General features: G+C 41.6%; 2 protein-coding genes across 7 annotated transcripts in view; both read left to right on the top strand.

Annotated features, from left to right (window-relative positions):
- Positions 1-2560: 2560 nt before the first annotated feature.
- LOC308479860 (calreticulin-like) lies at positions 2561-18500 on the top strand. The gene is made up of 9 exons (XM_081010838.1): positions 2561-2824; positions 4959-5060; positions 6389-6592; positions 8086-8180; positions 9130-9339; positions 10400-10513; positions 12473-12616; positions 14703-14795; positions 16384-18500. The coding sequence occupies exons 1-9, from the start codon at positions 2662-2664 to the stop codon at positions 16516-16518; spliced, it is 1260 nt and encodes a 419-aa protein (XP_080866964.1). The 5' UTR covers positions 2561-2661; the 3' UTR covers positions 16519-18500.
- A 5239-nt stretch (positions 18501-23739) lies between these two features.
- Positions 23740-25053, top strand: part of EPS15 (epidermal growth factor receptor pathway substrate 15) — a 52493-nt gene continuing 51179 nt past the window's right edge. For 5 of the 6 annotated variants that reach the window (XM_081010820.1, XM_081010821.1, XM_081010819.1 and 2 more), the window contains exon 1: positions 23740-24024. In XM_081010820.1, the coding sequence (XP_080866946.1) occupies positions 23998-24024 (27 nt within the window). In that variant the 5' untranslated portion in view covers positions 23740-23997. The remainder of the gene's footprint in view (positions 24025-25053) is intronic. The other variant, XM_081010817.1, reaches the window with a different exon arrangement.

Here is a 25053-nt window from a genome sequence, read left to right as displayed (position 1 = left end):
CTCAGTTGTGCCCTTGTAGCAGCAGAGAGGAGGATGGAGACAAGCCTAGAAAAGTGAAAAGTTGGATTGGGGTATGTTCTTTACCATGAAGCAAACTGTGCATTTGAGCAATTTTGCAATCATGTTCACTAAACAGGAAAGTAATGGTCAGAGTTCTTCTTGGCATGTGGCAATATGCTTCAGTATAGTGGTACATTGGGTTACATACGCTTCAGGTTACACACTCCGCTAACTTAGAAATAGTGCTTCAGGTTAAGAACTTTGCTTCAGGATAAGAACAGAAATTGGGCTCCGGCAGCGCGGCAGCAGCAGGAGGCCCCATTAGCTAAAGTAGCTTCAGGTTAAGAACAGTTTCAGGTTAAGTACGGACCTCCAGAATTAATTAAGTACTTAACCCGAGGTACCACTGTACTACTGTTGATAGTTTCAAAGACCTTAAGGAATTCACATGATTTCTCAGACCTTTTGCTCAGTATTCCTGGACTGCAGAGCTGGAATGGGGGGAAATCCCTATTAGAACTTTCTACTAACACCACTCCTCCACAGCCCGATCATATCCATATTTATATTAGAGGCCAAAACAACAAGGTTTTGTGGCATGTTAAAGACTGACAAAGTTTATTATGGCATAAGCTTCCAACGCAGGTGGTGTTGTGGGACGCGGGTGGTGCTGTGGGTAAAACCTCAGCGCCTAGGACTTGCCAATCGCATGGTCGGCCGTTCAAATCCCTGCGGCGGGGTGAGCTCCCATCTTTCGGTCCCAGCTCCTGCCCACCTAGCAATTCGAAAGCACCCCTAAGTGCAAGTAGATAAATAGGTACCGCTTTATAGCGGGAAGGTAAACGGCGTTTCCATGTGCTGCGCTGGTGCTGGCTCGCCAGAGCAGCTTCGTCACGCTGGCCACGTGACCCGGAAGTGTCTCCGGACAGCGCTGGCCCCCGGCCTCTTAAGTGAGATGGGCGCACAACCCTAGAGTCAGACACGACTGGCCCGTACGGGCAGGGGTACCTTTACCTTTACCTTTAAGCTTCCATGCATTACATGTTGTCAGAATACTTGAGAATATAAGCCATTTGTTCCTGTTTAACTTTAGGGTGACAATCCTGTGCACACTCAGTGATTGTTAATTCATCTCTGAGAAAGTTTGCAAAGGATCAGAATACATCTTTCCCCAATGCTAGAATAAAACATATTGTTTGGAAGCTATTTTGGAAATCGGTGACAATTAGTGCACACTAATTGGGAACTTATGGTGAAGGGCTGCTTATAAATGCAATTAATAATAACCAACATAATTTTTATGTGAAATGATTAATCAGCTCCTAAGCATGCTCAATGGAATTAGGTGGTTTTTTTAATATACTAAGGCTATAATCCTAAACTCATGCGACTTACCTCAGAGTAAACATGCATGAGATTGATCTGAACATTTATCATGACTGGAATTACTCTGGATTTATACAAATTAGAGAAATACAGTGAATAGTCACCAACTATAACAGGACTAGGAAACCTGAGCCCCAGCCAGTATGACCAATGAGCAGCGATGATGGAAGTGGTAATTCAGAAAAATCTGGAGGTCCTCTGGTTAGCCACCTGTGTTTGGTTGCAATCTTGTTTAGAAATTATATGGTAGAGGGGTGATTCTGCATAGTGATATAAAGCTTGTGTCTGCTCTAATTCCTTTAGTTCAGAGATGACTAACCTGTGGCCCTGCACACATTGCTGGACTCCCTACCCATCAGCCTTAATCAGCATGGCCAGTATTTGTGGATGATGGAAGTTACAGATCAGCAGCACCTGAAGGAACACAGTCTAGCTACTCCTGCTTAAAGTTGCAATCCTAGCTATGTCTACACAGAATTAAGTCCCACTGAATTAAATATGGCTTACTGCCAGGTAAGTGGAATTAGAACTGCGGCCATAGTTTCTAATCAACTTCCTGCTCTTGTAGATTACTCATGCAAGGCTTTGCAGCTTTACTCCTTTTTATGTGAGTGGGATATACACACACTGATAACTAGCTGAATATGTGGAGTAGAGACAGCAACAAAGACAATGTAGTCAAATTGTGACAGCTCATGACCAGCTTTTTCTTTTCTTTTCTAGAATGCTGCAAACCACTTAGTTTATTTTCAAAAGGGAATCTAGTGTGGGAATGGTAACATTTCAGTTGGGATTGAGGCTATTTTGACTGAGATGAATACAGTATATTTACTTACAAAAACAAGATGAGCTATTATGATGTACTGAATTCTAAAAAGTTCTGCTTGCTACGTTCTCAAATATATTTCAAATGGCAGAATGCTAACAATACTTTCAAAGAGTAGTCGAGTAAGAAGGCAATACACTTGCTGGGTGTGAATTGATCTGAATTAGATCCAGACACCTGTGTCTTCAGAATCCATTTCCTTTGAGACACTCCAGGGAGTTTCTGTGCTAGCGCAATTGCGTGGTCCCTTCTGATTGGTCCTTGTAGCTCAATTATTCATGGATTCTAACCAGTGGAAGAGACTCTTCTGTTCAGCATGATTATCAGTGTGGTGACTGTTGTGGTTGTAGATTAGGAGAAGTGGGACAATATTTCAGAGGGGGTGTTACTATAGTCCTCTTAGTGCAGTTTAAAGAAGCCTCCTACCACTTTCAGAACGCTAAGTTCCTATGAAACCGGTAATGCAGCTGATTTACTTAGGGACCTTCTTGATAGGACTGGTATTTGGGGAACAAACTGACAATGACAATGATGATAACCCTTCTACTATGTTAGAGACACCACAGCATACAATAATAAAGGAGTATTTTAGGGAAGAGTTTGATGATGAAGGTAAGTGATGCTTTGCTGTTTCTCTGTTATGGAAGGAAACCATTGACTTCTAAATCTTCTTTCATTTATGTAGCCTTACTCTAAAGAGTTGCATTCTTGTTTGATTTTGTTTTTTTACTGTTTAATAATAAAATTAATTGATAAAACACTATGAAATATCTATTTTGTATGGTATCCCTTCTACTAAACTATCAGTACTTTCAGTACCACTACAGAAAAAAAATAAAGAATAGAAGCATGAAAGAGAAGACTGACCTTTTGCAATTTCCTCCCAAGTTTAGGAAAACTAATAATTAAAGACAGTTGTCTTGCAAATATTGTGAGGCTGCTGTCCTACGTGGCAATATGTCTAACTGAATTCAGTGGCCCTTACATCTGAGTAGACATGCATGGGATTTCATTTTGAGTGATGCATGGAAGGAACAGAGATAAACCAGTTGAACATGAGGAGTCAGTCCTGATGCATTTGGAATCCTAGAGCACAGCTAATTTATAAAAGGATGTATCCAAAGTTAATAGTTTCATCTGTTTAATTATGAAGAAAAGGTAACCCAGATAGAAAGTTTTTACTGTCTGTTCTGAAACATTCAGAAGCAACTGAAGTCCTGATATAGTATAGTGTGTTTCCCTGCATAAGAGACTGCACAGCTTTATAATTTGTGCTATGTGTACTAATTTCAGTATCATTCAATATCTCTTCTTAACAACTCCTAAGCAGACTGCAGTTTTATTTATAGTGCTGCTCTATATGGAGCTAAAGGCAAATGCATTCACAATATTAGGTTTCTGGGTTTGGTTAATAGTTTGATTCTGGTTAATCATTCTTGGAGGTTTTTAATGCTGTTTCCTAGGAAGAGAGAGTATATTACATGTCCTCATCTACCTCCCATACAATTTCCTCCCTTCTTCCAATTTCTTATTTCTATCCCATGGGAAGATCAGTACAGGTGTTATTATTTATTATTGTGCCTGTTTGCACCCTTTATAGAAGACATACTAAATGACGCCAGTCTTGTACTGAAAGTCCATTACAAAATGGCTTGAAAATTAATTGAATTTGGTTTATATTACATTTGTTTGAATTTTGAGCCCTATGTTCAGTGTTATAAACATGACATAAACTAGGCAAATCACAAACATGATTCAACATGTAGCGAGTGGTCTCTTGGGATCATTGAGCAGTTTTCTCTAACTCCAGATGGAGTTAAATATAGGCTTTTGTGATATTCAGCTAAGGATTCTTGAGTAAAATACTTTTTGTAGGGTTGTTTTTAACCAAATGTAATTCAAGATATATCAAGAATGCCTTTTTAGGTTTGCTGCCAGGTTTTATGCCTATGATGAAGGTTGCATCACTTGAATGATCTTTAAGAAAAACATAGGTGCTCTAGTATGAGTGCTCTAGTATTATTCCTTGTCAGTGGCCACATTCAAATATCACTCTAAACCACAGTATAGTATGATGAGACTGAGCAATGGTTTGCCTCTGATACATATGCTCTTTCCCTCCCTTTTCTTCCTCTGGCACAGTAGCACAAGGGGAAGTTCAGAATCTGTTTGCTTCTGCTTTTGCTTAACCACAGCTTATTGTGTTATGCAGATTGAAAAAATGTGGTTAATGTTTAGTTTTGTTGGTTTAAAACAACTCGCCTTCAAACTATGAAGTTATTTTGTTGTTGGTTTAAACAAACCACAGTTAACATTGACCACAGTTCAGGGTTTGGATTAAATATCAAGAAGATTACTGCTTGTTATATGGCTGTTAAGCCCATGTGTGGTGCAGCCATGAGTTAATTTGCATCGTACTGTACAGTGGTACCTTGGGTTAAGAACTTAATTCGTTCTGGAGGTCCGTTCTTAACCTGAAACTGTTCTTAACCTAAAGCACCACTTTAGCTAATGGGGCCTCCTGCTGCTACCGCGCTGCCGCTGCACAATTTCTGTTCTCATCCTGAAGCAAAGTTCTTAACCGAATGTACTATTTCTTGGTTAGAGGAGTCTGTAACCTGAAGCGTCTGTAACCCGAGGTACCACTGTATGTCCTAAAATATTCATTCTGTTTTACACAATGTGAAATAATTGTTGCATGTTATTGTTTTGCTATACCTCATTGCTACTTCTTTCACTTTTTCAGATGAATGGGAGAAACGGTGGGTTCAATCTAAACATAGATCTGATTATGGTAAATTTCGTGTTGCATCAGGAAGGTTTTATGGAGATAGAGAAAAAGATAAAGGTAAAATAATGCATTCTCCCATCCCCCAGGTTGTGAAAAATGAGATTTGTGACTGAATGCATGCCTTCATTCACTTTTATTCCATTATTGACACAATATTGGCTAGTATCAAAACATCTACATAACTGTCATTATGTTTCCTAGTGGTGGGCTAGAGAGCAGGGCTTCTGCATCTGAGCAAATTTGTATGGGTGCAGATAGATCCTACAAGTAAAGTGATCCCACACATTTAGCTCTTTAAAAGTCAAACCAGCACTTTAAATTGAGCCCATATATAAACAGTCAGTCAATGTAATTGGTGTAGAATAAGTGTAACATGATCCAATATGCCCAAATCACATGAGATCCTGGTGGCTGCGTTCTATACCAGTTGGATTTTCTGAGCCACATGTAAAGGCAGATCTATAGAGAGAGCATTACAGTGGCCTAGTCTGGATGCAACCAGTGAGTGTGTTACTTTTTTCCTAAGATAGGGTCAAGCTAAAATGACAAAAGGCACTCCTAGCCACCTGTGCTAGTAAAGATAATAAATTGGATCCCTGTAGATTTAAGGCAGGAGTGGGGAACTGGATCTGACCAGTAGGAGGCTACCCACCAGTTGTTTCCCTGACATTGTTAAAAGAAGAAGCTGATCAGTAGTTAGAGCAACCACTTTTGAAGAAGCTCTTTCAGTGACTGTCAGCTGATTGGAGCTGGAAGCATGCCTTCAAAGAGACTGTTGATTGGTGGTTATAGGGAGTCCCTTCAAAGTCTCTGCAGAGGGAAAAATGCTCCTAAAAACAGCATTTCCCCCTCTATGTATAAAGTGACATGGGTTTAAAGCACTTCTTCCAGTGCTCTGAATTCAGACTGCTTCCTCTGGGGGGATGGGAAGCATGCTATTGCAGCGAATCCCAGCTGATTGTTGGCACTGACTGCACTTTGAAGCTCCAATGATCAGCTGATTGTCAGCTGCACAGGGCTTTCTGTTCAAGCACCAACAATCAGTGGTTATAGGTGCTTGAACTTTTGTTTTCCCTTTTCCCAGACATCTCCATTTTCTCTTTGTCTATTTCCCAATTGATGTACAGGCTCTGTAAATTGTTTCTTGACTAATATTTATGCAAGTTTCTAACTTCCCCGAGTAATCAACAGTGGTATTTTGTATATTGGTGGTTTCTACTCTTGTTAACAGTATAACTGGCAAGAGGTTATTTAATATTCGTATCCTACATAATGCCAGACAGTCTTTGCGGTTATATTATTATAACCACAGTAAGGACAGGATTTTGTGAAAGTACAATAAGTCGTCTAAACCATAGTTCTAGATCTTTAATTTAATTTTACAGGTCTGAAGGCAACTGAAGACACTAAGTATTATGCAGTGTCAGCAAGGTTTCCGCCCTTCAACAATGAAGGTCAGACGTTAGTGCTTCAGTATACAGTAAAATATGACCAACATGTCGATTGTGGTGGTGCCTATGTTAAACTTTATTCTGCAGACCTGGTTCAAGAGGTTATGAATGAAGATTCTGAATATTATATTATGTTTGGTAAGTTCTCAACATGTCTTATTAGTCAGCAGTCAGAGCATATCCATTTTTACAGTGCAAGCCAAGAGAGAATTGGGCTTAGCACTATAAGGAAATTTCTGTTTTCATATTTTTTGAGTCTGCATCACTGTATATATCAGTGAGAATCAGTGGTTGCACACAATGCTGTGCCATGACTTATGGATTAGTCAACTATCTGGTGCAGAAAGCTCAAGAGCGCCTACCATACGCTTCCGGTAGTCAAGTGAGGAAACACACAACAGAGCAGTTGGCTTATCATTACACTTGAATCAGCTCTTGTAGTTTGTTTTTCTCCAGAAAACCAAAATCTGAAGCCAAGTTCTTGACTTCCCAAACATGGTTTATTTGGAGAGAAAAACCACAAGAATTGGTTTGGGGAGAATGTTAAGCTCAGTGGTTTGTTTCCCCACTCAACTAAGGAAGAAGCAGAGTGGGAGCACATGGGATACATGCACCAGCATGCACCTTGTGCACTGGTTAGCTTACTAAACCACAATTAATGGCTCAGTATTATGGGCAAACAAAGGGACGCGGGTGGTGCTATGGGTTAAACCACAGAGCCTAGGACCTGCCGATTGAAAGGTCGGCAGTTCGAATCCCCGCGGCGGGGTGAGCTCCCGTCATTTGGTCCCAGCTCCTGCCTACCTAGCAGTTCGAAAGCACCCCTAAGTGCAAGTAGATAAATAGGGACCGCTTTCTAGCGGGAAGGTAAACGGCATTTCCGTGTGCTGCGCTGGTGCTGGCTCGCCAGATGCAGCTTAGTCACGCTGGCCACATGACCCGGAAGTGTCTTCGGACAGCGCTGGCTCCCGGCCTCTTGAGCGAGATGAGTGCGCAACTCTAGAGTCGGTCACGACTGGCCCTGATGGGCAGGGGTACCTTTACCTTTATTATGGGCAAACACAGCCAGTTTTTGCTTCCTTATGTTTTGCAAAGTATATTCAATGAGCTGACGACAAGGTTGCTGGATCAGGGTGAAGTCTTCCAGGGAGCTTACAAGCAGGGCATGAAGACGACAGCTCAACTCCGCTGCCCCATTGTATGGTGCCAACATTTGATACTGTCTCTGAAGATTGAATTTAGCTATACAGATACACAGCAATAGACCATGAACATAAATCTGAACTTTTTTAAAGCTGCTGAAAGTAGTAGCTATCAACCCGTTTGACATATTTTTTTTTAAACTTACTGGCAATCAATGTGTCTAACACTTTGCTTATTACTTACAATTTTTGAAAACCGCTCTTTCATCTCCCATGTATGTTGTAGTGGGGTTAAAATGGTTTTAAAATATTAAAATGTTGGTTGCAAGGGACAGGAAGTAAGTAAGTCACCTTCCACGTTTGAAGAAGAAGAAAGTACTATTAATAGCAATTTCTAAATCAGTGTTCAAACTATCATTGACATATTTGTGCAGGTGGAATTCTGATCCAAGTCAATTGGGTTTTTAGAGCACTGTTGTTTTCTCCTAGGTCCAGATATATGTGGAGAAGACAAAAAGATAGTGCAGGTTATCTTCAACTATAAAGATGATTATTACTTGATCAAAAAAAACATCACATGTGAGGTATGATCAGTATTTTTTTGGTATTTGAGAAGCATTGTTGATTTCTAATCTTTGCTGCTAGTTTTCCTCTACTAATCGTATTTTTTGTATCTTTCTGTCTTGCTGAAATTCTACTTTCCACACACAAGCAACAGTGAAAAACCGATAACTGAAGTCTGGGTCAAGTAGTGTTTTTCGAATTAATAGTAACGTATATTAGAATTATGTTGGCGAGTAAGGGATAGTTTAACCATAGTTTAATGTTAATGAAAAGTGCTAGTGCATGCTGCTCAAAAAGTCCTCAATTAATTCACCACAACTCATTCACTGCTGCTCCTGACCACACTGCACCAGGACCAACAAGCTACAAGCATTGGCATGTTATGTCATCTGAATCAAGATTGTACTTTGTTTGGAGAGAACATGAGCAGCAGGTTTGTTTCAGGGAAATAAACTACAAGTCTGGATTTCACATTCCATTTCTTTTGTTGATATGTATTGTTACTGGGACCATGCAAACATGCTGGAGCTTTGTTCTGCTTTGTTGTTCCCTGGACCTTTTAGCTAAGTGTGGTGCAGCAACTAAGCCAAAGTTTTGCTTAATGTGTCCTCTGAACCCAGGTGCATGGTTAAGCTCTTCTCCTTAACCACAAGCTGTAGCCAAGAACAAACTTTGCCTGATGGGCACCAATCATTATGGTTGCCACTCTTGCATCCTAGGCACCATTTACTTTTGACACACAACCCAAGAAGCTCTCATCACCCAATAATAAGTACCATGGCATGTCCTCAATTTTCTGGCCTCCAAACTCTTCAAGCAGTGATTGAGTAGATAATCAGTATGCCATTTTTTTTTCATTTAGTTTATATTCTGTTGCAACATTTAACAGGAAAAACCAGCCGTCAGTTTGGAATATGAGAAAAGAACTCTCTACTTATGTAATAATCTTTATTATTTTTCTTTTTCGAGACCGATGACTTTACCCATCTCTACACTTTGATACTACGTCCAGATTTAACATATGAAGTGAAAGTTGATAATTATGTTGCTGAGGCTGGCCATCTAGAAGATGACTGGGACTTCCTTCCTCCAAGGAAGATAGTTGATCATGAAATGGCAAAACCTGACTACTGGGATGAAAGGGAGCTTATTGAAGATCCCATGGACAAGAAACCAGATGTAAAGTTTCAGTATCATGGTTTCTCTTTCTATATAAATATATATGTACATTAAAACTGTCTACTTCCCCAGTTGCATTCTGTCCACTGACCATCTCTTGTAGTCTCTGTTGAAGTCAGTGGGTGTTGCAGCTGTGCTTATAATTCTGTGATTTGCTCCAACTACAGTCTGATATCCATCATTCCCTTTTTATTATCATTGTCTTAAATAATGCTTACTTCAGTCAATTTCACAATGGTAGCTAATTATTACTTCCATTTAGCAAATGGAGGAGCTGAGGCAATATATGATCATTTACTTGCCTGGGGCTGAGTTGGGTTAAACTCTAAAATCAATTCTGCATCTCAGTGGCATTTGTCTTCGCCTTTACAGACAAATGTCTGCACCCAAGCAAACATTTATGCATTCTTTATACACAAAGCAGCATATGTCACTTTTGCCAGGACTTCTTACTTGACCTTACCAGATAAGGGTATAGATGGCAAATCCCCAAGTCTTATAGATAGTTCCCCATTCTGGACTCAAAGCCCAGCACCCCAAGCCCACAGATAAGGATAACATCAAAACAAGCCAATTAATTTATATCAAAGGAATTGAGTATGAACATACATGAGCTCATTGTTACATCAACTACCAATTAATTGTGGGGTTATATTGACTACCAAGATGGTGTTTGCAGTGCTTCCAGAACAGTTCACCTTTGGTTCAACACAGAGTTCAATACAGTATATGTCCATCACGGGATTAATACAAATTTCCATGCCTGGTAGTAGTTGCAGTGAATTTTGTTGAATGCCACAGAACCTAAAAGCTTGTTAAGTGTGGTAACATATGAAATGCTAAATGATAACAGAAAACAATATAATAACCAATACTTATTTTTATGTATTTATTTACATATATATTTTGCTACTCTTCCAACACAGAACTCAACTTACTAATCGGTCAATGTGATATTAAATGAGCAAGCATTTTATTAAACTGTCAGGATTATCTTGCTGCTAAAGTCGATGTTTGAGAAAACAATCTTTATTGATCATCTGAATGCATACTGTTTTAGGATTGGGATCAGCCAGAAAGAATTCCTGACCCAAATGTCACGAAGCCAGATGACTGGGATGAAGAAATGGATGGAGAGTGGGCACCACCATCGGTTCCAAACCCGGAGTACAGAGTAAGCCTGGTATAGGTCTGCATAATAATAAATGCAGAGACTTAGATGGTAAACATTAGGGGTCATATACTCAGAGTTGTTGTTGTTGTTGTTTAGTCATTTAGTCGTGTCCGACTCTTCGTGACCCCATGGACCAGAGCACGCCAGGCACTTCTGTCTTCCACTGCCTCCCGCAGTTTAGTCAAACGCATGCTGGTAGCTTCGAGAACACTATCCAACCATCTCGTCCTCTGCCGTCCCCTTCTCCTTGTGATACTCAGAGTAGACCCATTTAAATGGATAGATTTATGTTAGTCAATTCCATTGAATTCAGTAAGTCTCTGAGTATGACTTAGTCCAGGAATTATCTACCTGGTGCCAAGTTTGTGTCCCTTGAGCATCTTTGGGTTTTGGTTTTGTTTTCAAAAAATAGGCATTTCCTTTACCCATGGAGGAACTTTTCTAAAGGGTGGGGTTTCTCAGTAATAGTCTGGGTTGAGAGAGATGTATTTTTTTGGGGGGGGAGTCACACATATGGCATTTGTGTGAGGTCCAGGGGTGAGGGAGCAGCAGTGACTGCACTCTCTAATCTTGTCTTATGCCATACCCCCATAGCAGCCATTTTGTAACAGGCACCCACAGCACTTCCTCAGAATTCAAAGTGTGCCCACTGGTCCAAAAAGGTACCATGCTTAAACCTGAGGCATTTTATCTTACTACCTACTCTCCTGTTCAGTCTTCCTGAATCTACCTTCATCTGGCTTTGTCTGTATTTCTCAAGTCCCCCATCCTTAAATGCCATCTCTTGAACCAGTATCTCCCTTCAAGCAGCTATATCCCATCACTTACTAAGTCCTCAGCTAGGTACTGCTTTCTCTGTTTTTTTTGCTGCTCTCTTTTTGACCCACTGGTTTGGATTCCTCTTTCTCTTTCTTTCTCTCTCTTTCTTTACCACTTTCAAGTAGTTGCTGTCTCCAGTCTGCTTTTCCTACTCTCTACTGACTACTCTCTACTGAAATCATTGTCTATGGTTTTCTTCCATTACCACGATTGTCACATGGTATTTTTAAGTCCTTGCAGAACTTTTCCCCACCTTATATTATCAGTTTCAAACCTTTAGATTTGCAACTTTTAGTTTTGCAGCTCGAATCCCTGGTTGTGTCTCCACCTTCACTTCTCTTTCCATCACTTCTTGCTTTCTCCATTCTATTCACAACTCATCAGCTCCCCCCCTCCTGTTTCCATTCCTGTCCCCTTCTCCCACTTGTATTCAGGGGCCTGTGGAGGGGGCGGTTCGCCCTGGGTGCCACTCGGGGTGTGTGTGACAAGATGGCCCCTCCCCCCCAGCTGTAGAGCAGCCGAGGGCGCACACAGTCTGTATGGACGCCACTCGTGCGGTGTCCATATGGGCTGCACCATCCATATGGGCATCCGTATGGGCTGCCTCTTGCACAGCGACCGTATGGGCTGCTGCCACCCATGTGCGGCATCCCATACAGGATGCTGCACATGCACACTCAGTACGGGCTGCCCCCCCCGGGTGCCGGAGAGGGTTCCTCCACCACTGCTTGTATTATCTTCAGATTAAGACAGGAGTGAGGAACCTGTAGCTCTCCAGTTGTTGCTAGACTCCAACTCCCATAAGCCCCAGCCAACATAGTATGGAAGGGATGTTGAGAAGTGGGAAACCAACAACATATGGACGGCTACCTCCCCATCCTAGTGAAATCATTGTTAAAGTACAAGTCAATGGTATATAATTGGTTTTACTTATTGAAAAATAAAGCTTCTCTTGGCATTATCACTATGAAAGGCCCACACTCAAAACTGTAAATAATGTGTCAGTACATATTTAGCAAATGATGATAATACATTCCATATTATTATTTTTCTTTCACTAGACTTAGCCAAGATTTATTTTGATTAAATTGGGTTTGGGAGGAAATAAACTTCAAGCTTGTCTCAATTGCTCTTTTTTAGGGAATTTGGAAGCCCCGTATAATCAAAAATCCCAATTATAATGGCATATGGGTTCAGCCATTAGTTGATAATCCAGAATACACACCTGATCCTAATCTTTACAAGTATTTCAACATCAGTGTCATTGGTTTAGAAATTTTACAGGTATGTATTTTATAGAGTTTTCAGAAATAATTCCTTAACTGGAAAGATAATTCTTATTACAGAGTCTAGTTGTATTCTGTACCATTATGAGGGAAAAGGTGTCCAATTTTCTAATTTGAATCATTCTCAGGAGAAAAATAGCATTAGCAGCCTATTCATTTTGAAAATATGATATACAGTGGTATCTTGGTTTACAAACTTAATCAGTTCCGGAAGTCTGTTCTTAAACCAAAACCATTCTTAAACCGAGGTGCACTTTCGCTAATGAGGCCTCCTGACGCCGGTGCACTTCCACCGTTCGGATTCCATTCTTAGACCGACGTAAAGTTCACAAACCGGGACGCTACTTCCAGTTTTGCGGAGTTCATAAACCGAATCGTTCTTAAACAGGACTGTTCTTAAATTGAGGTACCACTGTATTGTGTTTTCCATTTGCAGCATTTGCAATTAATTCAAACGGCTGCATGGTCATCTATAGAATCTGCTTCAGTGGTGATCTTCACACCATGTACTCTGGAGTAGGATTATTGTGGAGTAGATAATTTGAGAAGAATGGCCTCTGAGATTAGAAGATTATGATATAGCTGGATTGATGGGATGACAAACCTGTGTACTGGCTTTGAGTATGAATGCAGTGTTAATTCTGAATTTATTAGAATAGGTGCATGCTAAATTGGAAGACACAGTGGAACTTACTTTTGACTTACGTGTATATTGATGAAATGTGGGGCTTTTAATGCAAAGCCTAAGACATCTGCAATCTGAGAATCATTTTTCAATACAGTGGTACCTCTGGTTACGAACTTAATTTGTTCTGGAGGTTCATTCTTAACCTGAAACTGTTCTTAACCTGAGGTACCACTTTAGCTAATGGGGCCTCCCGCTGCCACAGCCGCGCGATTTCTGTTCTCATCCTGAAGTAAAGTTCTTAACCCAAGGTACTACTTCTGGGTTAGCGGAGTCTGTAACCTGAAGTGTTTGTAACCCGAGGTGTTTGTAACCCGAGGTACCACTGTAATAGGCTCCAGATACCATAACTAGATACATAGGTAAGCCTTCCTGATACAGGGAAATAGAAGCATTTTGAATCTGGCTTCTAGTCTTCAGAAAACGAGACAGTTTCCTAAAGAAGAAATGGGGACAATCACCTAATTCCATACCCTTTGCATGTCATGGTTGAATTCCAACCCATTTTACCTAGTCCATGGCAAACAGAAATTGAATTTTTTTAAAATCAAAATTCTACAGAATGAAAACAAAAACACAGTAGAATAAATATAAACTTAATATAGATATGAAGCAACAGCTTTGAGACACTATATATTTGCTTCCATCACAAAATGTTGAATTTCTGGTTGAAGGAATTGGTTACTATGTTATGCATGTGTGAGCTAGGAAGTTTTCCTCAAAATAACAATGAAATATTATATATGCACGCTGCCATTTTCTATTGCTTGTTCATATTTTATATTATTTTAGTATACAGAAGGAAATAAATTATTTTAAATAAATAGATAGCCACTGAATACAGGGTTGAGAAGAAAATAATGCAGCTTTGTACAGTCTCACTTCTAGAAACCACGTATCACCCATTCTTGCAGCATTCTATTGTAGCTATAAGGCAAGACTCACATAACCAGCCCCGTCAGCAGAAGCCCTGCACAAGGACTTCAACTTGCGCAATGGGGTTTCCTCTTCTCCCTGTCAGCCCCTTAAAATTGGATGGAAGGAGTGAGGAGGAAAACCCCCAGAACAGCATGTGGTGGGAGAAGAGAGGAGCTTGCTCCGTCTCACATTTAATTCCACCCGTAGGTTTTTGGGTTTTTTTGCATCACCTTTAATAATTGTATCCAATGTTACACCAAATTTATATTGCGAGCTTTTTCTGGTGAAGCCAGGCTGCACCATTCTTGATGGTGTCAAATTCAGGAAGCGGTCATAACTCCATTACCTAATAATAAGTGTCACTGAATTCTTCTGAGTACACATTGTTGAACTTCCATTATCATATATGGCTCACAAATCTAGCTAGATTGTGTTTACTTCAGTAACTCATTTTTCCCTTCTACCTTTTTCATTCCAACAGGGAAAGTCTGGTACAATCTTTGACAATTTTCTTATCACAAATGATGAACAATATGCTGAAGATGCTGGGAATGAAATGTGGGGTCCCACATTTGTAAGTAACGTAATCACCATACAAGAGTGGCTGCATTGAGATAGTGCAGAAGGGCTTCTGCTAGTATACCTGCACAGCTCCAGGTGTCCAGGCATTTGTATAATTACCATAAGAGCCCTGAACCCTGCAGCAGTCTCGCCACTACATTCTGCACTACCTGGTTCTAGACCAGGCCCAAGGACTTCCCCACATAGCGTATACTGCTGTTATCAAGTCTTGAGGTTACTTATGCATGGACTACGGTTATCACGATCCAGTTATGGACATAGCTGGTATACCAGACAAAGTTGGTGAAAGGCATTCCCAGCACAGGTCACTTGGACCTTTAACCACAGAGTTGTATCCAGGAATACCAGTACCTGGTTCTGATTGCCTTAGGAAGCACCTGAGCCCTACAGCATTGGCAGAAGAATCCTCCTGTGAATTGATCCAGGCTGTTGGTTGCTGTCATCATTAGCTCACAAGAGAATTCCTCTAGCAATACAGTAAGGCTCAGATGCTTCATAAGGTAAAACAGGACCAGGATTCAATGGGGTATCTTTGCTGGTCTGAGGTACACCATCCTTGGGCCTGAAGGACTAAGGAAAAAGTGGGTGAACAGGAGGTAAGTTGTAAAGCAAGCATAATTTATGAGGGTACACAATATCCCATTACTATTCAAGAAATATGCCAAGTTCCTTATAGTCTGATTCTTACACATATCTGCTTGATACTATATCTTGTTAAGTTCAGTCAGTCTTGTTCGAACAAGCTGTAATCCTGTGCACCCTTACCTAGAAGTAAATCTTGTTGAACATAGTAGGATTTACTTCTGTGTAAACATGCATAGAATTATTAGACTGCACATCCTGCAGAGTTTAGTTAACCATAATGAGCACTAACAGGATTCATAAAATCAATACAGTACTATATCTACTGTACATAATATTTTTATACATAGAAGTAGCCAGCAAATAACTGTAGAAATGCATGCTTCCATTATTACAGTGTAAGAAACAAAACTGATGTAGTTCCAGACATATTAAGATCTGCTTGAAAAGCACAAGCTTTAGGTGTTAAAGGAAGCTAGTTAAATTCTCACTGAAAACTAAGGAATAAATGTGCAAATGTAGCTGTACAGATTGCACAAAAATAACAAAAAGTCCAGCAATGTATGTACAACACTAAAGAAAGTGACAAAAATATCTGAGGGTGGGAAAGTTTTCAGTGTTGCATCACGTCTGATTATTAGGAATTTTCATCGTGACTTTAGATTGGGGGGAAATACCTTCAGAGTTAAGGCTTGAACCTACATTTTCAGTTTGAGGCCCTCTTTCTCACTGACTCTTTGCCAAGAAGGAAAGGGAGGCAGATTTCAAAAACAAATCTCTTATGGAAACTTATAGAAATAAATGTCTGCATTTCATATTCTGGCTGTGACATTCACATTTTTTAAAAATTGACTCGAGGTAATGTATTCCTATAACCTTCATTTGGTCTTAACACATGGAATACTATTGAATAAGTTATTTGCAGCTTATTTATATTAATATTTCACATGGTTTTTCATCTTGCCAACATGCTTTACAATTCTTGTTTGAATAAACAGGAGAGAGAATGGAAGAGAAGACAGGGACAAGATGTTGTGTATAAAAAGATTAATGAAAACGAGGAACCGAAAGGAAAAGAAGGCAAGAAAGAAAAAAGGAAGAAAAAAGATCGCAATGTTAAAGATGAGCTCTAATCAACCAAATTTTATTGCATGGTTACTGTAACTCATGGTGGAATTTTTTTCAACTTCTAAATATTGTATTTATTTTCTAAATATCTGTTACTGAAACTGAAATGCAGTGGCAGTAAAAAGTTCTGACAACAATTGTTATGCTAATAAGTGTGGGTAATGGTGGTACAAGCAAAATGGTTGGGTCTCTTATTTAATTATGGAGGGGATGTCGACACATACAGAGACACATAGATGGATGCAACTCATGTACTGTGGAGATGTAGAAAATAGCAAAGAACCATTGGCTCAGTCAGAGTCATATTCCTTGATACCTAAACTAGGGATAGATTGAAATGTCTATAACAGTTTACTACATCATTTGCAGGTGGCAATTTGATTGCTGAAATGGTTTTACAGGGAGGGAATTCCCATTGTGGTTGGCTGCTCAGCTTTCTAAAATAACTTTTTAAAACTCCCCAACTTTTAGAAATTAAGCAAAATGGAAGCAAAGAAGGCCCGTTCTCATGGTAAGTTGATCCTCTATAACTACCCACCCCAAGTTAGCTAATTGTATTGAAGTGCCCCTTCTCTTCTTTTGGTTACAGGTTTCCCCTGACATCGCTTTTTTCTCCCTCCCCCCAAAGTCAGGCATATTGTAAAACAAATGGAGACTAGCTTTGCTGTAAACTAGGAGTGTTGCAAGGGCTGCTTTTTCCCACTTTCTCATTCATACATCTCCCCTGCCCTTCAGTGGGTTCTGTAATTATACTGTAGCATTGCTTCTGCATAAAGGAGGCAGTGATATCCAACAGTTGAAACAAAATTCTGGCTGAAACTCTGCCCCTTTAAATCTCTACCTAACCTCTATTTTATACATGTTTTGGGTAGACAAGCTTAGAACATGCAGGTCTGCAGATATCAGGTATAAGTGGCACCTCACATGACCATCATAGTGATTCAACCATATACCATTATACTAATTCAACTACAACTTACAGCTGAGAATTCACATGTGCACCTCTTACACGCTATGAGGTTCCTGAACTATTGTGAATCGTTCCATTCTTTATAAGTTCCCACCACAAATGCACATGGAAGCATTATGTAGTCATATGGCACAACACTAAGAGGAGAGATAGTTGCCTGGATTTCCACCCAATATATTTCGAGTATGTAACTTTCCACTATCAATGTATAGCATAAGTAGGCAGTGACCACTGGACTGTGTAGGGTTCCTAGGTCACAGAAGCATGCCCAAGTTGTTCCTGTCTTCTGCCCATCCTCCTCCCTTAAAAAGATACTATGGTACAGTTGTACTTAACAAAACAGAAAGGACTTATGTTGGTTCAGAAGGGCTTCCTTCTCTCACAGTTGCTTCACTGCTCTGAGAAAAGTTACGTTGCCTCCACCTGTTCTGGTTCTCCCCGTCCTTACCCTTTGCAAAGAAAGATTGGACACTTAAGCATTGAAGTTTTTTAATACTTAAATCATGCCTGGCGTGCTCTGGTCCATGGGGTCACAAAGAGTCGGACACGACTAAACGACTAAACAACAACAAGGCACTTACGTGCTAAGTGCAGATTCATACCACAATAACTATATTGCATGGGGATTGAAATGCATAGGATTGCAGCTTGAATTAGTTAAAGGTGCCACATAGGCCTTAACAAAGGACCCCATAAATTTCCAGACCTATGGGAAAATATTCTACCCTCTCCCCACTTACTCACTTTATCTTTTCCCAAGAATGTGGAATAAGGTATAGAGATACTAAGTGCACTAGGACCTGAGACACCAGGGTTAAAATCACCACTTGGCCACACACCACTGTGTGACTTTGGGCCAGTCACTGTCAGACTAACCTACCTCACAGGGTGGTTGTGAGGATAACATGGGGAAATGAATGAATGCATGCCACCTTGAGCTCCTTTGAGGAAAGGTGGAATGGATATAAATGCAATACTGATAAATAAGGAATAATCATAATAAAAAGTCTACATCCAGCCTGCCTGTCCCTGATTTTGAATTGGAGGGTTGGGGTTAGGTCTTGAATCATGAAAATAAACCCAATTCAGAAATCAAAGAAAACATAATCTGGGATACAACCAGGATATTCAGGCCTATGAACATTGGACCTTACATGTTAGGTCCTTGGCAAATCTGCTGGGACAGGCTTGCCTGGGTGAGATGTGCAGGCAGTGGCAATCCATGCTCCCATACTAATATATAGACTCTGCATACTGAGTTATCATCTGAACTATCCCAGGCACTCCTCTACTTTTTGTAATAGCATTTTAGGTTTGCCAAAGTGTTTATAGTCTCTTTAGCCTCACAGCAACCTTGTAAAGTAGATCACAGAGTCTGCTTAATCAAATGCATCCTTCTTGGTAATCCACAAAAGCTTATGCAATAATACATTTGCTAGGCCTTAAAATGCAATTGGACAGTTGTTTCGTTGTTTCTGTAAGCCATGGCTAGCTGACCAACCCCCTTGATTGAAAGTGTACCACAGTAATGTACCCAATGCAATACACTGAGCTGTGGCGCAGAGGATAAAATCTTAATTAGTCTCAATATCTTATGGTGGGCTGTTTTTTATGGTGGCTTACTGAGAAGGAAAATGTGCAGACAATATTTAATCAAAACGTGATGCTGTCCTGAGAGGTTTACCTTGAACAAGGGAATACATGATTAAGAATTCTGAGCCTCAGAAATAAATGTTGTGTGCATGTACAGAGTGCACCTGCCTCCCCAATGAAGAATCTGTATTTAGTTCTTCCATAACAATAACTTCAGCCTGAAATAGAAATGCTTCATTGCCAGCCAGCCACATTATGCTTCGAATCACTGCTACTCTTACCAAAATGCCAAGTGAAAAGTAGATCTTAAAAAACACCACCACCTCAGCAATCTAGGCCTTCAGGTAGTTGGAAGAGAGAGATTTCTGGAGACCCTTTCTCATATGTAATGTGCATTCCAGTTTGTTTTAAATACACTGGTTTGGTCATCATCCTTTGTGCAGAGTACATCTTAAAATCACCACCAATCTGTTCACAGTCTCCCCACACCAAACTGGCAATAGCACTCAGTTTACTTACACAATAAATAACCCAAGGTCAAATCAAGCTGTGAACAACCTCATGCCCCTTCTCAAACTATTTTTATATGGTGTATACTTGTGTATGATACGTTTGTATGGTGTTCCTGAACATGCATTTGTATCAACAAGTTGCCAGGCTCACAGCATCCATTGCTAGCCAAAAATAAATGCATGTCCCAGCATGTCTTTGAAGACACACAAAGAAAGAAAGAAAAAGCCCAGAGTTCCCTGGGAAAAAGGATTGAATGTTAAACTACTCTGGAAATTGTAAGAGGAATAGGGTGTCTCTTTATAACTCTCAGCACCTTAACTACCCTTCACAGGATTATTTGGAGGAAGCCACCACTATTTAAAATTGTATGACAAAGCTCTAGATGGGGCCTCATCCGGTGAAGTTTACTCTGACAAACAGAAGTAAAGAAACAAGCAACAAAGGTGGTCAGGAAAGTTGAGGCCTGAGCTTTACTACTGTCTACTACATTCCCGGTCTGTCTCAGGTGACAAAATGGGAGGACGTGCCACCCCTGGGCATAGCCATCACATTCAACACTATATTGTTATGCAGGTAGTACACAGTATTGCAAGGGACACTGTTCGGGAAGACACTCCTAAAAGGGCAGAATGGACAGCAAGGACATTACATGCACAGCCGCAACAATTCTTTCTTCTAGTAAGTAAAATGGAAAGGTAATAGTTTCTTGTGTTAAGACAGCTATCAGGTTTCCACACACAGCTGAACACACAGATTGTCTAGGCTCATGTTTAGCTCCAGAGCTGGGGCTCATTCAGAAATACACAAGCTGGTTTCCTTCAACGTTGGACTCCAGTTCCAAGTTATCTAGAGAAAACAGCAAAAAAATTAGCAGACTTGTCAAAAGAACAATACATGACATTTTGCAGCACACATCTGCCTGTCTTGGGCAGCATGACCATTATGTATAGTTTGAATTCTATCCTATGTTTCCTGAGAAGTAAGCTCATTAATATACACCCAAGGAGACCTTTGTTCTTGCCACGAGTCAAATAATTAGCACGGCCATCACAGGCATTCTCATTCAATTGGACATGCAACCTATCAGATATGACACAAATGAATCACTGAAGACACTTCAGTTTTCAGCATTAAAATTCTGGTACATTCATATTCTTTGTCTGAACATCATTGTGCATTAGTGAAGTAACACTGTATTTTTAAACTTTTTTATTTATAAAACAATAGAACCAAACATTACAGAAGGAAGTTGTACATAAATGTAATTGAACAGCCTAAGCTTATAAAGATCTTGCCAGAGGGTGCTAGCCCTTTAATACCCAAAAGCACACTTACAAATTAAAACTCATTCCAAGAAATTCCAGGGCAGGTAATTAACACAAAATGGCTTCTTTGACTGGAAAGCAAACGCATCTCAGCGAGACCTTGTAGTATCCTGATGGCTTAGGGGTCAAGGTTCTGTGAGGCTTTTCACAATTGGATATGATATTTAAATCAAACAAGACGTCAGAAATTCATCCTGCTAAAAAGCGCTACTGGGTCCTGACCCTACACCATACAATGGGCATGGTGATTCAACCATCAGTTACAATTTTTCGTATATTCTAGCTATAGTTTAAAGCTAGCATGGTTTAAGATAAGGTTTACATTTTATTTTGGTGCTTACGGCCATGAGAGATCAATGGCAGCAACCTCCTGAGCATGTGAGGTTGTGTTTTAGCGAAGTGTGCAACAGGGCTCCATGACCTTTTGGCTTTATTTTTTTCTGTCTGAAACATGGCAATGTGCTCCTGGATCAACATGTGGGAGACTGGCTGCATCTGTTTCCACATGGATCGTGTTGCCAGCACTGTCCCCAATTGGTAGGCTGTGGCAGAGTTTCTTGGGATGTTGTGGGCACGTCTGCCATTCCTCACAATGTTCTGTTTTCATTTGTGTATTTTCTCTCTTTGCCCAGGCTGTGGACAAAAATAAAACCATAGGGAGATCCAGTTAGAGATCCCCTGTATTGCATGTACCTTTGCCCTCCAGAGGAGAGCTGGTTTGCAACCAATACTTTATTGTACATTGCTGCAACAGTGTGTTGACTTTGTATGCATGTTTGAGATATCTCTCTGCCTATGTGTGCACATGTGTTGCCTAATTTGAACCTAGAGTCCATGCAACTAACTGGGGATCTTTTTCCTTTTCAGTATCAGTTCCCGCCCCCACCCCCCACACTGTGTCAGTTGTTTTAAAGTTCAATGTGTTACATGGGCAACTTTGTAAAATAAAGAAGAAAGCCATTTCTATGATTTATGGTGTGTTTAGTGAGAAAAGGCTGCTTTCAGCAGAATGTATCAAAGCTCCTTGTGCTTGTTGAAGATAAAATAAACAGTACGGCGCTAGTGTGCAGGCTGTTGCTGATTCTGAAGCGGTATCATTTCATGCTCTATTTCTGTCAGAGTACATTACAGAGTAGTGTGTGAGCATTGGCTAAACCTCTGGCAGTTATACATTGCTTGAAGGTCATATGATATTTATTCAAGTTTGTAAGTTTTGTAGTGACTTTAAATGGCAACCTTGGGGCTGAATATGTTAACCTCTGCTACCGGGCGACTTCCATTTGTTTCAGAGGAATGGAGGAATCTGCAGATATGTTCCTGGCCTATGTTCAGAAGTATCACAGTCTCTCCAGCATTTCACAGATAAAAATAGGGACACTTTTGTGGACTATTACACATTGCTGAAGGCTCTTCTCTGCCTGCTGGATGCTGTATTAATTTGAACTGCAACTGCCTGGCCTGCACTGGCACTGTCTCTTAATAAACTAACAGTCAGCTGCCTTTTTATTGTAATTCTATTATTATTATTATTATTTTCTTCTAAATTGCTTATTAGTCCTCTTAAGATAGACAACACAGATGGACAATTTTTCTTCCACCAGATATTGTCAGACACCCACCGGCCACTGCCAGTACAGCCAGGGGTCAGGGATGATTATTAGTATTTCTTAAATTTATTAAACTACTTCTCTTGCTGCAGGCAATTCAAGGCATCTTTATGAAAACAAAATGACAAAGCAAAACCCCCTACATTAATTAAAACCGGTGTGTGTGTGGGGGGGGGAATAATTAAAAACAACCCATCGGCTTTAAATGGTCATGGATTGTTAACAGCCAAAGGCCTGGTTGAAAATACGGGTTTGCCTGCCACTGAAAGATATGTAGTGATGGCACCAGGTGAGTCTCCCTGAAGAAAGCATTCCACAATGGGGAACCACCTCAGAAAAGGCCTGTTATCAGATTGCCACCCTCTGGACATCTCATGGAGGGGGCATGTGGAGTAGGGCTTCAGTTGATGAGCACAGGGTCTGGGTCAGTTCATATGGGGAGAGGCAGTCCTTGATTATGGGAGCTGTAGTCCAGTAACCACAGGTTCCCCATCCTTGTTGTATAGATTTAGAATTTTGTTGATCCTATTTGTATTTTGTATCCAACTTAAGTCCAAAGAAGCCATTCAGGCAGCATCTGCACTTTTGAATAAAATAGGAACAAGGGAAACTGCAAAAAGCCCTCCCACGCTGTCAGAAGTAGGTTCCACGAAATTCAATGGGACTTATTTCTAAGTAAATATGCATAGGGTTTTAGGTGTTTGTTCTCAAACTGCTATCTATACTGAGGCAGGAGGAAAACAGAACCGGATAATGTGCATTCAGAATACTAGAGAAGATTGAGATACAGGCCGTCTAACTGATAAAAGAGCTTCTCTTAGGAAGAGAAGAAACGCAATTCGCTAACAATTCTTTTTGAGCTTAAGCGGATCTATCCTTGAGAAAGGATAATGCTTTGTGGCTTGCAAGGCTTACAATTTGTGCTGTCAGATCGTTCACCAAGGAAATGGCCTGTAAGGCTGCCATCGTAGGGCGTGCTCTCTCGGGAGCAAACAGCACCGAACACGGCGAGATCTACTTTATAGAGTATTACACAACGGAGGTTAGCCACCACAGCGCGTCCGCCCAACGAGAAAGCTCTGCCAAGTTCTCCCTCTGCACGACTCCAGTCCGCATTTTCGTAGCCGCCGAGCTTAACTGAGGTCGAGCCGAACCCTTCCTGGCCGGCTGGCTGGGAATCCGGGCCAGGCGAGCGTAATAGTATTCCTCCGAGCGGAGGCCGAATTGAGCGGTTGATCGCTGGTGGCTCCGCTCCAGAGGGGGCCGTGCCGGGAAGGGATCCGGGCGCCGGGCTTTGCTGCGCAGCAGGGCGGGGCCTGGCTGGGGGTGGCTCGGGAAGTTGCCGAAGTTGGGCAGAGAGTGGAGGGACGGAGCCAGCGAGCGCCTGCTTGCCTGCTCGGGCCGGGCCTTCCTGGGTGCTGCTCTTCCCCCTCCCGCCCTCTCTTCCCTGTCCGGCCGGTGCATGATGGAAGCAGCATGGCCGCTCATCTTTCCTTAACGCAGGTAGGGACTGCTCGCTTTTCGCTCGGTGGCGGGGGAGTAGGGTGGTTAGCTAGGGCGGGGGAGGCAGCCGGGGGAAGCCTCGCCTCCACGCTCCCGCCGCCTCCCCTTAGAAGAGTTTCCTTTGTGACCCGGCCGCCTCCCGCTTCCATTCCTCCTCGTAGCCCTTTCCCTGCCCGCGTCTCCCCTCGGGGCGCTTCCGCCTGCGCCCCCCTTCGCAACACCCACCCTCCATCTCTGGGACGCCCCTTGGAACCCAGCGGGGCTTACTTCTGAGGAGGCACCTTGTTTATGAACAGCCTCCCCTGTTTCCGTGCTCCCTAAGCTCTCTAGTCTTCCTCCCTAGTCTCCTCCTCCTCCCAAGTTCTGCTGTTTGCCCCAAAGCTGCCGCCCTTCACTTCGCCGGTGGTTCCCACGGTGGACTCCGCGCCTTGTTTCGCATAAGCGGACGACGTGGGCTGCGCCTTACGCAAAGCTCGTAGCGCAGAGAACGTGTCTAGCGGGCGCCCGGAATTCCGCGGCTCTTGTCAGTCTCCAGCCGGTGTGGCGAAGAGTGACGGGCTTAGGAGCTGGGCTGACAAGGGGTCAAAGCTCCACTCACCCGGGAAACTTTGTGTTTATTCGCTGCCTCTTCGCCTAATCTTCCTCACGGGGTTGTTGTGAGGATAACATGGGGAGGGAAAGGGCCACGGACACCACCTTGAACTCCCTAGAGGAAAGGTGGGCTAGAAATGTAGTAATAATAATCTTGGTGGGGTGGGTGTGTTATGGCTCCCTGAGTCTTTTCTTTTTCTTTTTAACCCTCTGTAGGGTTTCCTCATGTTTCACCTACTGTGCTGTTCTTTGTTGTATTCCCCACTCCATGCATTCAGACAGACAAGACTCTTCTTCTGTAGGACTGCTTTCCAACCTAATACCTGTTATTTATTCTCCAGAGGTGCTCCCACCCATGACATGGGGTGAAGCGGCTACCTCAGGTGGCAGAAGTGCAAGAGGCGGCACTCCGCCTGCCCCACCGCTTCTGCCATCCAG

The sequence above is a fragment of the Podarcis pityusensis genome, assembly GCF_964106645.2.
Source record: "Podarcis pityusensis genome assembly, chromosome: 6".
NCBI lineage: Eukaryota > Metazoa > Chordata > Lepidosauria > Squamata > Lacertidae > Podarcis > Podarcis pityusensis.
This window is presented reverse-complemented; position numbering and strand designations above follow the sequence as displayed.

Coding starts and splice junctions, on each gene's coding strand:
- LOC308479860 (XM_081010838.1), top strand. CDS start 2,662: ATGAAACCGGTAATGCAGCTGATTTACTTAGGGACCTTCTTGATAGGA. Junction 8,181..9,129: donor AAAAAAACATCACATGTGAG/GTATGATCAGTA, acceptor TTCTTTTTCGAG/ACCGATGACTTTACCCATCT. Junction 14,796..16,383: donor AAATGTGGGGTCCCACATTT/GTAAGTAACGTA, acceptor TTGAATAAACAG/GAGAGAGAATGGAAGAGAAG.